The 18869-nt window shown below is 33.1% G+C and overlaps 1 protein-coding gene across 3 annotated transcripts; it reads right to left on the bottom strand.

Annotated features, from left to right (window-relative positions):
• Window positions 1-907: 907 nt before the first annotated feature.
• On the bottom strand, window positions 908-17811 carry LOC117335126 (folliculin-interacting protein 2-like). Of its 3 annotated transcripts, none has more exons than XM_033895064.1 (21): window positions 17634-17811; window positions 17079-17093; window positions 15127-15244; window positions 14757-14858; window positions 14152-14252; window positions 13216-13284; window positions 12726-12820; window positions 12339-12428; window positions 11890-12050; window positions 11540-11649; window positions 11082-11202; window positions 10389-10561; window positions 10036-10153; window positions 9758-9810; window positions 8024-9298; window positions 7598-7708; window positions 6968-7136; window positions 6494-6555; window positions 6201-6339; window positions 5643-5758; window positions 908-5272 (listed from the first exon to the last, which is right to left on the bottom strand). In XM_033895064.1, exons 1-21 carry the CDS (start codon window positions 17714-17716, stop codon window positions 5194-5196), a joined length of 3360 nt encoding a protein of 1119 aa, XP_033750955.1. In that variant the 5' UTR covers window positions 17717-17811; the 3' UTR covers window positions 908-5193. The 3 variants fall into 3 exon arrangements, with proteins under 3 accessions (XP_033750955.1, XP_033750947.1, XP_033750963.1); XM_033895056.1 differs by lacking the exon at window positions 17079-17093 and adding an exon at window positions 16935-17014 and having other exon boundaries at window positions 17634-17749; XM_033895072.1 differs by lacking the exon at window positions 17079-17093 and having other exon boundaries at window positions 17634-17810.
• Between the last annotated feature and the right edge of the window lie 1058 nt (window positions 17812-18869).

The raw sequence follows: 18869 nt of genomic DNA on the forward strand, positions 1-18869 counted from the left end.
TCTCAAATCAATAAGCAACATCAATTGTCGTATTGTGACGTCACATTTTTCTCGCCATTCTCAGAATTTTTTTCATAGTGGTATGAAAAAAAAAAATCTCTATCAGAAAGCCGCATTCTGTGTACAAACAATGGAAAATTAATTATTCAGTTATATAGTTTAGAAAAAATGCAAAGTAGCTAGTTGATCTATGGTAAAATGTCAAGTTCATTAAGATCTCATTCAGTCTTTTCTTTGCTGTAAACATTGTGGGGATTAATGTGTTGATGCAGGTTAAATGTCGAAGTCAATAGCATGCCTTTCCAGTTAAACATGAGATCATTCATAAAAGCAAGTTACAGGATGATAAAGGTAAAGGATCCTTCTGAGCTTCATGTGACGTCACGATGAGAGGGTGTCCAGTCTGTACACATCCATCCAGAATTAATAACAGGTTGATATCTTTTGTAATTATTGTAAGTATAACCAATGTGCCATATTGCTGAGCGATATTTATTCCCTCAATCTGTTCATTGTCCAGGGACTGCTTTGTCATTTTCAGTAATTAACATCAGACCTGTGACCTTTTGACCAATGAGAAATCAGAGTGTGAAGTGGGAGATAGAAACAGAAGAGTCAGTCCTATGGAACTTATATTGGGGAGCGTAGACAAATTTTCTATTAAATAAGTGACCTTGACCTTTAGTTTTAGGACTGGAAAAGAAATGGGAAGCAAGCACTCATGCAGTGTTGTACTAAAGTTATAATGATAACTTGAGGGGGGAAATTTTCAAACTATCAAGTACCTTTTGTGTGGTACATAATATTTGATATTTAGACAATGTTGATGATTAGACGGCCATAATTGTGCCAGGGAGTTGAATTCAGGATCATGTACAATCTGCTAAAAATATAAATTCAAGAAGTATAACAGGAAATGAAATTATACTTTTTATTATAAATTACACATGAATCATGAAATGTCAAACTAAATGGTACAGAAAGAATATTTACTGGAGCACCGATACATATTTTATATACACTCTTAACCAAGTAAGATATGTATATACATTTTGTATGTAGATACCACTTTCACACTCACATATATGGCAATCACATATGCATGATTCACAAAGGCAGAATACATTTCATGCAGTCACTGGTAACATTATAAAACAAGAGCTGAGCATATGTTCTGTAAAGCATTAATATACTAAGTATCTACCACAGGGACATGGTAAAAATTCCAAATCTACAGTATAATATAATATATATGGGTAGGGAATTGATATCAAGTCCCTGAGGTATCCACTACAGTATTTAAAATTGTTATTAGTGCACGACATTATGCCATTACCACTCAACTGTGGGACCTTTTTACTATCTAATATGTGCATACTCAATGAATGTACATGTAGTTCAAAGCTGAAGTATCAAGTAATATGCTTTGTGTTCATACATAATACAGTTCATATACATTTATACATGCAACCAGCAATTCATTTGCCCAAACACTATTAACCAAATAATGTCAAAGTTTCTGGTTTGACACGAAAAAAATAAAAATATTGACATGGGCTTAATAAGAAATTGACCCATTATAAATAATTGATTGATGCTAAATGTCCCATTGTTTCAGAAAGGTAAATAAAACAGCGGGAACAAAGCAAGTGGCATAATGTCAGACTTAGTTATATACTGAGGAATTGATTGATGGATTATAATCTTTATAACATTCATTACATTAGAGTTAGAGAGTTTGTTGTATTTACTACAATCATGTAATGACATGTAATGATTTCTAACAATCTTAAGTAATATACTTATACTAAAATCTAAATTCATATTTCTAAAATGCTAATAGCAAACCTAACCTGTCTTAAAAATTCATATTTCCAAAATTCTTTTAAAATGTTGAATTGTTTTGTAATTACCAATTTATGTCTTCAAATATACCTGCAAGTTTGTGAACAAATAAACAAGCGACAATAATTCAATATGGTCGAATTTTAAGTTAGCCATACCAATAACAACATAGATAGAGCCAGGTGTAGTATGTTTGTTTAGAGTTGTCTCCTCCAAGTAGAGGATACTGACAGTGAAACCAACAGATTTTGAACTCAATAAGAGTTAATGGGGAATAAAACATCACCATTTGGTTGACAATCAGTTTATCATTGCACAGTTTGTATAAATCTTGGTAGAACTTTATGAAACTAACTAAAGTATTTTTTTCCAATGAGTAGAGTCCTTGGAAGCCATCTTGGAATTTTAGCCAACAAAACACATAACATGAAATCTTATATGCCATTTTTAAGAACTTTAAAATGTAGCAAGATCAATACGGACGAAGAGTGATTAGATAACCACACCTCTACTTTGTGATCTAACAAGGCACTGCTGATGAAATAGCAATTCAAATACATTTAACTGTTACAATTAAAAACACACATATAGCATTATTACATTACACAAATAATACTGGCCATGGACATGTTAAATCTACACACATCATTCACATCAGACATGGTTAAACTCATGATTTCAATATAGCATAATTACTAAATATATTACCGGTACATATGTAAGCATTACACTGGTATCAAAGGAATAAAATGCTGCATGAAGAAAAGTTTTCTTAGTTTACATAAAGAATCACAGTAATATATATAAAGCTTAAATTAACTGGTGTAGTAATTTTCATGTAATTAGCAAATAGCTGCCTAGTTACACTGTCCAGCTATTCTAATATGATTAAGTCATTACACTAGGGATAATAGTTCCTAATGGACGTGCATCACTTTACTACACTGGATATGTCATTAAATCATACAGTATATATAAAAATATGATATGTCATTATATCAAACCTAACAGCTCTCGATACTAAACATACTTATATTACTGAAGTCAAATTTGAGCTCTAAAAAGTACTTCGGAAATCATCAGTGCATTAATATACAGTCAAACTTTGTTATCTCAAAGTCATTTGGGCCATGAAAAAAACTTGAGAATTATGCCATCATACATCATTTTTACCATAAAAACTGAATGATGAGGTTTGACTGAATTAGAAGAATTTTTTTTTTTTGAAAAGGGACTATGGCTGTCGGGAATCCAACCCCAATGTATTAAAAGCAGGGCATTCCAGGGATGTGCTCAGTTTCAAGTCCATGTCATTATAGGTGGAAGCCATCATATCTTCCTGCTAATGGGATGTGAGCAGGATCAAAGATGATGGAGGAACATCCTTCCAAAACAAATATTTCACTGATTGTGTCATATACTCTTCTAAATTTCAATTGTTTCTGGTGCGATCAAAAAATGTGTTCAACTTGGTTTTGGCACGTGGGATATTCTCATTATGTACACTAATTTTCATTCACTGCTGAAGCCAACAAAGTCAGAGTGTAATTAGCATATTACAGCAGGTAACCTGTATTTCATAAAACATAAGTTTTATTGTGTTTTACTGGTAGTCAGAATTAATTTGTCTGTGTTCCTGCCATTTTGTATGCATAAATTGTTTTGTGATATATATGTATCTTGGAATCCTATATGCTATGTTGCATTTGGAAATAAATTGAATTGAACATCCACGATCCAAAATCCTTGAAATCAAGCACCTCATATCTAAAGTAGTAGCTACAGGCAGAAGTAACCATACTTGATCAACTTACTGCTTTGCCAAACTGTTGATCATAATTATTAATCTTGGTCAAATTAACATCAAAATACATGTACAAGATTGAGGATGGTCATAACTTTAAATTATTGATAAGCCGGGATTATACAAATGTCATAAGACCAAAATACATTCCAGAGCTTACATATTTCAATTTGATTATACATATGTCTATAATTTTTTAATGATAGCTATATAGATATACAATTTATTTAGGGCTTCAGTATAAAAACTGCTTAAACTAAATTTTAAATATATAACCCCCCTCCCCCCAAGTATATTGTATTAGTAATGCTGTTGGATTTTCCAACTTTTCAGTTAAGTCAATCACATACAATTACAAAATATCACAATCTGCACACATACAATAACTATAATAATACAATTATACAATTTGAGATCATTTCAATTCTTTCCCTCAGTAAATAAACTATATTTTATGTGTCAGTAGGGTTTGGATTCAGTCATAGCATTTTTAGTGATTTAATGACATTGTAACATGATTACAAATACAATGGAAAACTGAATTAAAGTTTGAACCATATACTGAACCGATAAGTTAGACAATACCGACACATACAAACACAACTAATGATTAAAACCAGAAATCCCAGAGGGATCTTGGCGCCCACCATTGAATGATCGTTAACAGATCTATGCAAGATTATGTCTACATTTCTCATCTTTCCACTTTTCCTCTTAATATGAAATTTTAGAAAGGGCTTTCTCAGAAACAGTAATATCAAACTTCAATAGTCAAATACTAAAAATGGCCACAAATCGGCCAATGCTTTCCCTCATTTCTCTCAAAATTCGATATGCACAACTCTAAAGACCAAGAGGAACCAACATGTGAAATTTGAGAAAGCTCTTTCTATTTCTCCTCAAGAAATAGCGATAACTTAAGGATTGCTTGTAGATGGGTTACAGACCACAGATGAAGGGAGATTTGAACAGCTGACAATCTCTTGATGTTGGGCTTATAAATATGTTACGTGTGTATAGCATATAAATTATTACTGGTATGAGGAAAATTGCTATAGATGTAAGTTGATTTATATCTAGGATAAAGTAATTCAGTCGAAGAATGTAGATATATACATGGCAAAAAAGCAACAAAGATAAAATTTTATGATTATCTTAACTTTCCGAAAATATCATTTTAAAGCCACAAGGAACAATTTGTTTTCTGGTTGAATAAGAATCTTCTGTGTATCTAAATGCATCTAGCCAGTTTGATATGAAATTCTACTAATTAAATATGATGACATTATTATATGTATTATAAAAATTTTCTAATAAGATACAATTTTATGAAGAACTGCACTACAAAGTTATCATTACATATTTTTAAATTCATAAATTCACAGAAAGGACCTAGATTTGTAGAGTAAGACCTTCTAATATTTCTCTGATAACAAGTCTCCTTTTGGCAGTGTTCTGCCTTGATTAAAGAAAGTTGACAAGATCTTCAGCAGATAGTCCTTTGAATTGAGAGTGTTGACATCTACCCGAGCCCTCACTTAGATCTAGATTACTCCCAATGACAGATGAGGAGAGTGAGTTCCTGCTATAGCTACCAATAACGGAAGATCACCTGGCTCAAACCTGGAGTATAAAATAAATGTAAAATGAATTTTAACCTTTAATAATCAATTTCAATTCTTTTAAATTTTCCTAAAAAATAATGCAACTAGATGATAGATTTGTCTTGATGATAAGGGAGAAGTTCCAAAGTACATGTGTATGTCTTAATTTCAGCACATTAACAATCTTATTAAACCTTAAATAAACATATTGACTTGCATTCTTCTTTTAAAGCTCTTAGAGTTGAATGAAGTATTTATTATGTGGATATGATAAGTAGCAGCAATAAATTTGATAAGTAGCAGCAATAAATTGCCATAAATCTGAACACAAACACACCTTTCAGCTCTCTGAGCTCCGATATTCAGACACTATTTACATTTATACGTACCCTAACAACTGTGTGAGCTCTTTGATATTACATTTCTTTACATCCTTCAGATATTCTGCCAACATTTTGCTCTTGAAGAAAATTTCCTGCAGCCTATCTTCTAAATGCATCAGGCACTGTGAGATAAACAAATAAAGATAATTTCTTAGATAACATTTTTAATATCAGGTACCTCAAAAGAATAAATTATTTCACTGGTACAAAAACACACACATGTACAATTTATTTAATTGTAGATATATATATACATTGTATATCAAATAATGCTTTTGAATCAGTTTTTTTTTTTTACATAATCTTTGATATTGAGAAAAGGTTTGCATGAATTTTTTAAAATTTTGTTCTTTTTTTTTTTATTGTTCCATTTGGAAATAAAATAAGGTGCCCCAAAAGAATGAAATATTTTTCGTGTATAAGAACACATACATGGGTACATGTACTTGACCAACCTTTCTTTATTTTCATAATGTTTGAAATTGAAAAATGACTACATAAATTTTTTTTTACAGACTCGAATGTAACACTGAATTTTCAGTAAAACACAGAATTCAGACTTACAAATTCTGAGCTCATCTTTAGTTTACAAAGTTGAAGGACTCCTTCCATGAGGTTGCACACAAGCTGAGACGCTATTACTGGCTTGGTAAGAGGTTCAAAGGGCTTGTCCACATCCCTACTACTCGCTACATTGACACACCTGGAATGGTAGGATAATTATTGAAGTTAAGATCTTCACACAGACAGGAGTTTAAGTTGAATGATTTGATAACAATATCTTATCTGACCTGGAAGAACATCTCAGATAGAGACCATGATTATCTCAGAGGTTGAGTATGAACTTAATTACTCACCATTGATCAGTATCAGCTATGATACAAACTGCTTCACCAATAGGTTCGTCCAACACAGAATGCTGAAAATGAAATAAACACATATGATCAATTTTAAATTGCATTTTTCATTTTCTCAGAGATATCCAGTACCCAGTTTCACCAAAAACTTAACTAATTATTTTGTTATATATTTGCAATTGTAACTGAATTTCTGTGAAGTTATCTATCTAATAAATCTGGTCAGTTCCAAAAACATCTTAACCCGCCCAGCCCCTCCAATCCTTATAATAGAATTTTCAAAACACTAATTAATAAGCTGTAACTAAATCAGGACATCAGTATTACAATTTTTATATATTTTATTTACTGAACAAGCATCCACTTGTTCTGCAATCAATAAACTTCAACAATTTGAGAAATTGCACCAAGCTACAAGTATCATTTAACAGTATTAAAATACTTTTATGTTTCATTTTAGACTATAAAACATACCTGAACAGCGACCTCCAAATCACTACGTAGTTTTTCGTGAAAGCTGTTTTCTGACGTGCCATGTAAAACAAAGTCAGAGAGGTAATGGTCAGAGTAGCCTGCCATCAATGACCGCCCAAAGTTACGGTCAAATACCTTGATGCTGCTGCTGCTGAGTTCACCGCTGAAACTGTTAAATAAAACAACAGAATGCTTAGAATCATTTGATGCTAACAAGAGATTAATATTCTGTAGGAATGCTAACATGGAGGTACCTCCAGGTCAGACATTTCCTGTCATTTTTTTTGTCAGTTTAATTTATATTACACATTCTGTAAGAAAGAAAAACTAACCAAATGTGATCAGAAACAGCAATTTTGCATGCAATGTTTTCAAAATAGACTTGAACTGATTTTTCTACATGAACATTTTTCATAATTTCACTTAACTGTTTTTAGCGGTTTTATTGTTTCAACAAAAGCTTTTTAATATCAGTATAGAAATGTTAACTTGTTACATTGAAATGAAATTTTAATTATTTACAACAGTAAGTTCGTGGGTAATTTGTTATGACAAATTGATAGACTACAGTACAATTGTAATAGATAATTTGTCACCAAACCCTGTAGAGCAAAATGCATTGGTACTTACTTAGGCATATCGAGCTCTTTACATCCTGATGTAGGATCAGATAAATCTATGTCATAACTACTTGTGGAGGATAGGTGGCGCCGTCTACTGAGCTCAGTGGGAGTAACAGATCTAAAATAGATAAATATGGCATAGAATCGAAAGGGGTTTGGTTTATTACCAAAAATTAACAAATTTCCAAATGAAAATTTAACAATCCCAACCTTGTTTCTTACTTCTTTTCCAAATTTGATCACAACTCTCTTTAATATTTTAAAATAAATTTCATTTCAAAATATTTCAATTATAGAACCTTCTTCAGAAATTTAAATTACCAAAATTAGCTAATGGAAGAATTATTGCATATTTTTTGTCGAGAAATTATATGAGAATTTTTTTGAGATAATTTACCCTCAAAATAATTAGTTTGCATCAATACACTCTTACCTGCATCTTCCAGGTGCAAGAGAAGTGGGACGGCCGGATATATGATTTCTGTCTGTACTGTACTGCCGAGAAAAAGACGATATACGAGGACGGATTCCTCCACCAAATGAACCAAGGCGATTCTCATGAGTACCTTGTAGTTCTGCTGTGGGACTGTTAGCACATCCTGCCAGTTCTTTTATAATACTGTCAGTAGAACTCCTGATCGACTCCGACTTCACTAACGGGTAACTAATAATCCTATCTTTAGCATCTAGATTATCTATGGTTTTGGTTTCAATACTGGGATCTGTAAAGTATTCATCAAACATGCTATTACTTCCCTCTTTCAGATACCTAGTCCTAATATCTGTCACTTTGGCAGTAGGCAGGTCGGTCCAATCCTTCTTGGAAACGGATTCCTTTTCTTCTAAAAGTTTTTGTGTCAGTCTTGACACAGTACATGAATTGGACGGGGAAAATGCCTGGGGTTTCGCTGGGTTAGGGGTAGGGATTTCTATCAGGTCACTATTGAGAATCTCGACAGATCTTGAAACATTCTTCACATTTTCCACTGGCACAGCCTCCACTATTTGAGACACTGACAGACTGCATGGCCTCGGAAGAGACGAGTATCCATGGTCTGGTGGAAGAATTGAATGGTAACCCTCATCAGTCAATGAACTGTCATCGGGTAGATGAAAGTGGAGGTCATTATCGTGAACACTTTTTATTGTCTTTGGAATAATATCTTCATATTCTTTACTAATCCTCCTCAATTCTTTTTCCACGCTGATCTGGCGCACACATCCTTTTGGTGAACACAATAACTTTAATTTATCACATGGATTCTGACACACCTTTCCATCACATGAACATTTGCTCACTTTCTTTTCTCCCTCCCCCGAACATTCTAACATGTCTCTATGGGATCTTCCATGACTTTTATCACTTGTTTTACATGAGCTCTGAGTTGTTTCTTCTTTTTCTTTACTTATGTTTGTCTCCCCTTCCTTCATCCAACTTCCAGAATGTTCTTCTTTTACAGGGAAAAAAGCATCTGGTTGTTTTTCTAAGATGGGAGTAATGTCCTGTTTATCACTTAAGCTTTCCATCTCAAAACTGAGATCATCGAGGCATGATTTTAAAGATCCTAACTCATCGTTTTCATGAACGTCACTGCATCGGATGAAATATGTGAGAATGTACAGTATTTTTTTCACGATGTGAGCTTTCTTCCCCACCACCACAGTCCTTGCCACCTTCAGAGGGAATCCAATAGCTCCATACAGATCACTGTAACCAAAATGTACCATTGCTGATTATAGTTCCAGTCTATGTAGTCAAGAACAACTGGAGTCATCTCCTTCATTCTCAGAAAGTGAGTCGGACTTAAGGAATTTGTTTTACCCCTATTACACCTTTTGCAAAAGATTTAAGGAATTTCTAGACTTAATCAAAAGTTTTGTAAACCTAAACTGAATATACTGAAAACTGAACTTGAGCAGGATATGGATATAATACCCTTTATGCCAAAGTTTGAAGTTCAATAACTTCAAACTTACCTTATCAGGCAAAATATGTGCAACTGATTACTGTGCAGGGTGCTCATAATTCAATCAATATGTTCTGAAGAAATACTTTAGCTTAAGATATTTAAAATATTGAATGATTTCAATACGGCAACAAAGAAACTGTTCAGCCTCCTATTTTGACATAAATCATAATTATGATCTACTAACAAATAGCACTTACCCAAGTTGAGCCCACAGAGGATTGTAGGGATGAGTTTTAGCAAATGTGTCCACCTGTTGGAAAATAATCAAAATGGTTAAGGTAACAAATATTTAATTTCATTACTACATATATGTTGTTTATATGAGCAGCTATCATACTTTAACAAGCCAACTTGTTTAGTAATGTAATCCAAGCACTCTCATTTGACCTGTTTCCTCAGTTAATCATGTTTCCTCAATCAATCATTTTTACTTTTACTTTTCCGATGTGATTATGAGATGGTTAGTGGTACTTACCCAGTTTGGTGTGTGGTTGTGTAGGTAAGTCCTGATTGATGTACCACCTGCCGGTGTAACTGTCGGAACCCACGCCAGGTGATGAGTGAGAACTGCTGTTACCAGTGTACTCATAAAACTGTCATATACAACAATATTTATTACATTTTTGTGAAAGAGAGTTGCACCAAATCTGATGGTAAAAGTGTCATTTTTGATTGCATTATTTTTCACAAGTTGATGCTAACAAACAAAAACTTTTATCAGTTAATTAATATAAGTCCTCATGATGTAATTTTCTCCTTTTTGGAAAAGAATGTTTTTTTTATTTCCAGAAAATGCTCGTTAATTATACAATAATATTTATTACTTACAAATTGGTGTTCTTATTGTCATATTTAGAGACAAGGAACATAAACTGCTTCATGAACTTTTCACATATGGAATATCTGTAGCTGCTGTGAGACATCATGTTGAGCCACACAGGTTCAGACAGGCGTGGTGTTGTGTACAAGTCCTGAACATCTCTCCGAAAGTTGTCCAAAGCCTGAAATCAAATGTCAAACTTTAACAACACAAACAGGACATCAATCAAAGCGCTTGATTTCGTCATATTAAACATGAATATCTAACACAAAATTCATACACATACACAACAAATCAATACCTAGTATATATCATATATTAGTCTTGTACATTGTATACCATCCAACTCATTATATAACATCCAACTTCAATTTGTACCGAGGTTTATTTCATTCATCACCTCACAACCTACTTGGATTTCAGGCTTATACTTTTCCTTTTTATTAAATCTTGCTCAATGTAGTATCTCCCAACTCTTGGTCATGATGGCAATAAATGGGGTCTCATTGGTTTTATTTTCACAATTTCTGTAGAAAGGGTGCAGAGATGAATTTAACACCACTACCGGTAACATTTAAGACAAAACAACCTTCAAGCCACAACACAACATTGCAAGTTGGCATTTGTCTTCGTCAAGCCAAACTACTGACACACATTTAAGCTGTATACAATGATGTCAGCTGAAAAATAAGCCATCTCACCTCCATGACAATGTGGACAAACTTCTTTCTGTTGTAGTAGGCATGGCTCACCCCAGCTTTCAGTTTGTCCAGGTGGCCCTCAAACAGTGTAATGTGTGAGAAGAAGAAATTCTCAAAACACCTACAAATGGACAGAAATTCAGGACATGACAAACCATTACTTCAGGTATAATATCATAAATATAGGTATCTTACGGAGAGGCAGCATACCATTTTATACAGATGTGCAAAAATATCAAATGGGAGAATGCACTAGATAACGTGGTTGTTTCATGATAAATGAAATATCTACATACATGAGAAATCTAATATACACAGTGTAAACTTAACACTATAATATTTAATGTATGTCAGTATAAATGAAATATTGTTGTACTGCAAGTTAAACATTTTCATCTAAAGTATAACTTCCACTGAATTAAAGGTAGTTGTGCCCAGTCAATGTTTTGATGTTTTACCTGTTGACTCCCTGACAATCCTTGTCTTCTTCCAGTCCAAACAAGATCCCCAAGGCAATTTTTGACTGTTTCTTGCTTGTTGAAGATGTTGTACAAGATGAGAAACTCTGCTACAGAAAAAAACAACAACCGAAAATCAGCAACATGCATCACAAATATCACTTCTGAAGTTCATAATTACCACCTTATTATCACAAACACATAATTTATACCAAACAATATTTGAGTTTGGTCAGTAGTTTTATACCAGTAGTTATACTGTGAGTTAAAGTGCTGAAATTTTCAAGTTATGAAAATTTACAGCATATTTATCATATATAATTCATCAGTACACTGCTTTCTTGTTTTACCTCATGTGCCACTAAATTGTCCTGTGAGTCTCGTTTCTTTAGCCCACTCTCTAGGGAAGTATACTGAACCCTCATCCACCGACGATGCAGGCTATTATAGCTGTTGCTTGCGTTGCTTCCAGGAGAAGGGAATGGGGTATGGAAACTACCACTTGAGGTTACTGAAAAACAAATTTATGCTTGAAAGGAATTTCATTTATTGCTATTTTTGCTGTTAACATTTCAACAAGTTTTTCATACACAGTTTCTTACACAGGCATATACTTGTCTGCAGGTTTGCGTCATTGTACATTCTACTATTGTATAAATGACCGTGTATATTTTTATTATATGTGTTATGTTTTTTTTTTTTTATTTCACAACGCTTAAAACATTTATAAAGAACTTCTGAAGCTATTTGAAGAATAATAATTTTTCACATACCATATTTTGCATTTAAAAAAACTTACATGATGCCAAACCGCTGTCTTCATCTATGATATCAAAGTTGGCTCGTTTGGAATGAGAGGGCAAGGGAACATCCATGGGAACACTTTCGGCTGAAATTGATAAATCTTTAAACATTATATATCATACTCAATGACCTGTAGTTGCTATGATTGAAATTAATGAACAATTCAAAAGGTATTGAAATCTTTCAATCACGACTGTTAGTACATGACAATATAATACAACATTATGGAACAGTATTATTATAAAACAAAAAAGAACAACTCTAGATCCTGCTGAAAAATGGAGGCTATATCAAAGTTTATATGACAATTAACCTTGTCAGAAAAGTTAAAGGTAACTTTTGCAGTTAACACTCAAAATATCCTTAAGGAAGTATATCTTACCTAGGTAACTTCCATTTCTATCAGAACAGGATATAGGTTTAGGTTCAGAAGGATCAGAATGGCTTTGTAGGCTGAGTGAATCCGAATCTAGTTCACTGTAAACATAAAGGCAGTACCACATACATGTAGTGACATGAACTCAGTTATGACTTACACCAACAGTTATACAAAAGCTGAGTAAGACAATGTTATACAACAGTTTATAGTTATAAATGAAGTTAACATACTTTCTTTTATTTAAAATCACAACACTGAAATACTTTAATCTATATCTATCTATATCTATAATCTGTAACATGACTTCACAGACACAGGAACACATTGAAATTTTTATTGAATGTGACCTTTGACCTTTTAGGGTCTTGTTATCTTAGTGTTAAACCTTGATTTTACTATCATACTGCCACATAATACATTTATGTTCTATATGGTTTCATACATTTGAAAATTGTTTTAACAAGATCTATTTGTTTATTCGAACTCAACATACCTTCCCAGTGATTCTCTTTTGGTTGCTTCAGGTACAAATACTTTAGTCAGCATCATTTGGGGAGGAGACCTGTATAATAACAATTTCATTACATGTATACCGTATATATGTGTTTATTACCAAATATAGAAAAGACAGTGTTATTAACTGAAGGATGGCACACTATACTAGAATAACCTTGGTAAACTGACATCAGCGAAATGTCCTGTATGTAGAAGAACTAAGTTGATATTGGAAGATGGTCCCGTATGCACAATTAAAATGACATTGAAGGATGGTCCTTTATGTACAATTAAAATGACATTGAAGGATGGTCCTGTATGTACAATTAAACTGGCATTGAAGGATGGTCATGTACGTACAATTAAAATGACATTTGATGATGGTCATGTACGTACAACTAAAGTGACATTTGATGATGGTCATGTATGAACAATTAAAATGACATTTGATGATGGTCCTTTATGTACAATTAAAATGACATTGAAGGATGGTCCTGTATGTACAATTAAACTGGCATTGAAGGATGGTCCTGTATGTACAATTAAAGTGACATTGAAGGATGGTCCTGTATGTACAATTAAACTGGCACTGAAGGATGGTCCTGTACGTACAATTAAAATGACATTTGGTGATGGTCATGTATGAACAATTAAAATGACATTTGATGATGGTCCTGTACGTACAATTAAACTGACATTGAAGAATGGTCCTGTATGTACAATTAAAGTGACATTGAAGGATGGTCCTGTATGTACAATTAAAGTGACATTGAAGGATGGTCCTGTATGTACAATTAAAGTGACATTGAAGGATGGTCCTCACTCCTGTATGTACAATTGAACTGACATTGAAAACTGGTCCTGTATGTAGATAACAACATAGTAATGCATTCTTAATCAAACTGCATATATGCTATTCCAAGACATTACTCACTTAGTCAAATGGACTTTGAGGGAGGACCCTGTATATGCCATTCCGACACTGCCAAACATGATCTCCTCCAAGCTCTGCACATCTGATCCTGGCTTTGTGAACTATAAAATTCAAACAATTCTAACTTTCAATTCTGTTATTGAACTTGTCAAATAGATGCTGTAAAGAGACAGATACACTTTCTGGTGAAATATGAACTTCAGACATGAAAGGCAAAAAAGCTGCAATCCAAAATAAACACCTTCCATATGATATCAGTGTACAAATTTGGAGTTTCGTCCATTTATCATCAAACTGCCTTGTTTCTTTGACTCCAAGCAAAATTATGATAATTCATAAACTACCACGTCTTATTCATATATGCAACAGTAAATCTTTTCAAATGTTTTTCATGATCAAATGGAAGCTTTGCAAATAAATCTCATAATAATAATAATATAATCATAATTCTAAAATATAGGTGTCACTTATGCACTTAGAGTAGCATTAACACAAATACACAATCTGATTATATTTCCAGGTAACGCAATATTTATACAATAACATAAACCTTTAGGTTATTCATTTAACCTAGATATGAATGGCCACTATAAGAAATCCCTTACATGGAACTTGGATGACTGTCTTCCTCCACATATCTGTTCGCTGGGTCCACATAACTTTGTTTTTGGTGTGACAAATTTTCTCAGCCCATGATAACATTTCGGCTGCATAAAAAATACATAATTTAAATATACACATGCATAATTCTAATTTTGAAGTTCATAAGGTAGATTTTAGATAATGATAATATTTCTTAATATTTTCAACAAACTTGAATGACAATTTTATGCATTTTCTGAGTTTTTTTTATGATTTTAAACTGGAGAAATCAGAAATATTCTGGCTTTGCATTAAGGGATGTACATAAAATAAAAAAAATTGTTCCACATCATGCATGTTAAAATTCACAATTGACAGAAGAAGTACACAGACCTGAGGCTCAACATTCCTTTTGACAGCCTTCGAGTCAAATAGTAAGGTTCTATCTCTTTCATTATCTGCATAAATCACCAAACGAATCTGGTCTGGGTCAAATTTTGGTGTCTTCCACCTATAAAATACAAATCATTACCCCATACAGTAAAAGCATGACCAATTTGATAACAAGATTGATATTATGAACAAAATAATGAGGAAGACAACAAAGAATAAAAACTTATCAATGTATATGTAACAATCAAGAAAAGAATTGAAAGAACAAAGATGAAAATGACATGTCTAAACTAAAAACTACACTAATTATATATACATGTAACCGGAATCGCCTTGTTGTGTCATTTATGTTTACATATTTAAGCCATACACAATGTCATCATCAAGTTGAACTACATGTATATATATATATATAAGTTACATAAAAAGGATGGAATGTATAAATATAGTATGAAAAATAAATAATTAAAATCTAAGAAGAAAGGTGAAATTTATCCATTAGATATGAAACAACTCTGTCTGCCTCTTTCATTATAAACAATCTTTAAAAAAAAAAGTAAACAGATGTGAAAAAACTGTAACTTGGATAGGATGTGTCCATATCTGTGCAGCAGATGTGCTTAAGCAAGGTGTGTGATGTTGGGTTCAATCATATGCACTGTTGTATAAATTCACAATGAAAATCATTCATTTTCATGTATAAATTTACATTGAAATGACTTAAAATTGCATTTCAGTTTCATGCATATTTCAAATGGTTATAAATGCACATTTCTCTATGCATTGGAATTAGCTGAAGATAAATGGATTCATAGCAATAAATATAATAATGCATGCAATCCACACATACTATTATCATTTATACTCATAGCATCTTTTTATATCATTAACATCAACTCAGTATGGCCAGCATAACCACCCACCTAGACATATTTGAGCATTTCTAACATTGTTTTACTGTTTCTTTTTATTCTCCTTTTGCAAAAAATGTCAAGGATTCTTAAATATGACCAACTTGTCTGGAAGAGTAGAGTTTAGATGAAAACCAACAAAATTCTTTCTTTAGAGCAATAGCCCTAAGCCAAATAATAACATTTATACTATTTCTTTACTCATACATATGTGGTAATATGGTTCCATGGACAAAACACATTTTAAAGACATACATCATATATGTATGAATAGTTTATAAAAATGTCTAAAATTCCAATCCAATATTTCTATGAAGATGCTAGACCGGGGACTAATTCTTAAAAGACTGGACACTGTCACAGTGAACCCTTCTTTCATCAATCTTATTTCTGGTACATGTTGCAAGATGGTGTTCATTTCTAATGTATTAAAGTATGACCCATAAGATAAGTCCTGCAGTAGCTGGATGTATATCCCAGCATCTGGTCCTAGCGATATCTTTCTGTTCTAACAGACGATATTAAATTCAGCTCGCTTCTCAAAAGACACTCATGAAAATATAATATTGGTTAAAATCAGCCATTCTGGACTGGCCATGGTAGCACCATAAGAAATGTTTGATGGACAGATGAAAACAACTGATTGAGCCATGACACACATCATTATATATAGCTCACATGGTCCTTCATTAAATTTTATCTAAAGTAAATCATGTAAGATGTATCATTCTTGAAAAAAAATCAAATTTTGTGCATAATACACTAATCTAGTTATTAGATTGGATGCAGAGCATAATGCTGATTTGAAAGGAGAGGAAGGAATTGGATATTGAGCATCATTACATTTTAGGTGATTGTATATATGCATGGGATAAAAATCAGCTCAAGTAACATTACATTTTTTGACAATCAAAACACATGTGATTGTTATACACATCTGTTGACCCTTGGTGTGGAGGTTGGTAGTACAGACGTACCTGTATATAAAATATAGCAGCCAAAAGGTAAAATACGCATTCTCAGATATAACTGTATACTTACACAGATTGAATATGCCTAAAGAATATTAAAATACTACGATGATTACTTTGTAAATCGTATCATATCTAGCCAGATTCAGACGTTTTAACAAGTTATATATATGATGTATATTGTAAGCTATCTATGAATATCTAGTTTACTGTTACTGGGACGTGAACATATCCTGAAAGCTTAAAAAAAACACATACCAGATCACTACACTAAACGAATCGTGCTACGCGCTCTATCATTGTTTACATTTAGTAGGGCTTGTCATAATCACATGTCGATCACCTGCTGTCTTACTGTCATCAACACGGTACTCTTCTAACCGTCAAAATCAATACTATCACATAAAAACTTTACCAGATAGGCCTAATATTTCGTTTCAAAAGTCACAATAATTTTTTCTCAAAAGAAAACGAATGTTTAGAACACAGCATAAAATGTATCCGAAAAACGTCGTCAGGTCACATAACCAAAACAAAAGCATTTCTCGCTCAAATTCTTCGTTAATTTGATTTTTTGTTGGGTCAAATTAACCTAACTACATTAAGTTGGTATATACAAACTTACTCTGTGTTCGTGTCTGACGAAGTCCATCGTTCAAAGGCGCTACATCTGTTTTTACTAGGTAATATCTTCTGTAGCAGTGCCATCGTCCGCCATTACAGGTTTTCCGTCACATGACTCACGTGGGCCAAGACCTTATTTTGTATCCTCTCTTGTGATTGGGTACGGTGCTGAGAGTTGAAAATTGGCACATCGCCAATAGTCACATGCTTTCTGGTGTAAAATGAATATCATGTGACGGGAGGTGACGAAGGGTCACATCGACGTATTTTATACATATTACTACAACAATTATACTACAGTATTACTAAACATTCCCAGAATGTGATATTTGACTTATTTATAGACATTATAACATGATAAGCTCATTGCTAGTACATAGACTACAGTTATATTTAGTATACGGTGAACGTAGTAAAAACCAAGGACTAACCTCCCGTAATCGCGATAAGTCAAATTTGACCCTTAGATAAGGACGGTACAATAAACATACGATCAGCACCTTTCAAAGACAACAAAGAATACTTAGATCAACGTCCGTCAACATATATTTATATCCATATATAATCACGAAACCATAATTCAAACCACGGACCTGAGATGTATATAAATAAGTCCATGTTCAAACTAATATAATCGATAATATAGATTAACATGGAGACTCCTGAAAACGAACAAGGGGATGAGACCAGATGCTCTGGGTGGTAAGCGTCTTCTGCTTCGCCACGGCACCCGGGGCCGCCGAGGATACAAATCTAGGTGAAATCCGAGCTGAGGGTTTTATATGTTCATGACCAGACTTCCAGTAAATATTACTTGCTGTTGAAATAGTTTGTACAAACACCAGCTAGGGTGTTTGCGAGATTAGCTATGGTTTTCCCTGTGTTTCTTTTGAAAATAGAACACTCTTGTTTAAGTATTGTATTCGCAAAGTGCTGGGTACCAGCTCTTCCTAATAAACCAAACTGGTTGGTTCGTTTATTCAGCGAGAATAAGTAGATTTAAAAAAATCTATCTCAAAACAGGTAACAGGTACGAATTAAATTATACTTTTCTATGGATAACCATATGCCATTTACAAAGGTAATTGTGGATTGTGTCATAATATATTACATTGTATTGTTTTGTAATTTCTCTCTGATTTGTTGAAAAACACAAGGAAATAAAGAATCTGAATCTGAATCTCACCTGCGAAACCCGTTAGTATAGTGTATGCGGTCAAGCATGACGGTGTTACAA

Source organism: Pecten maximus, chromosome 1 (assembly GCF_902652985.1).
Source record: "Pecten maximus chromosome 1, xPecMax1.1, whole genome shotgun sequence".
NCBI lineage: Eukaryota > Metazoa > Mollusca > Bivalvia > Pectinida > Pectinidae > Pecten > Pecten maximus.

Bases quoted from the DNA above. Each gene is read 5' to 3' on its own strand.
- LOC117335126 (XM_033895056.1), bottom strand. From the start codon at position 17,660: ATGGACTTCGTCAGACACGAACACAGA. The intron at 9,811-10,035 runs GTAAGTACCACT...ATTTTCCAACAG, and splicing joins ACAACCACACACCAAACTGG to GTGGACACATTTGCTAAAAC. The intron at 9,299-9,757 runs GTAAGTGCTATT...TTTTGGTTACAG, and splicing joins CCTCTGTGGGCTCAACTTGG to TGATCTGTATGGAGCTATTG.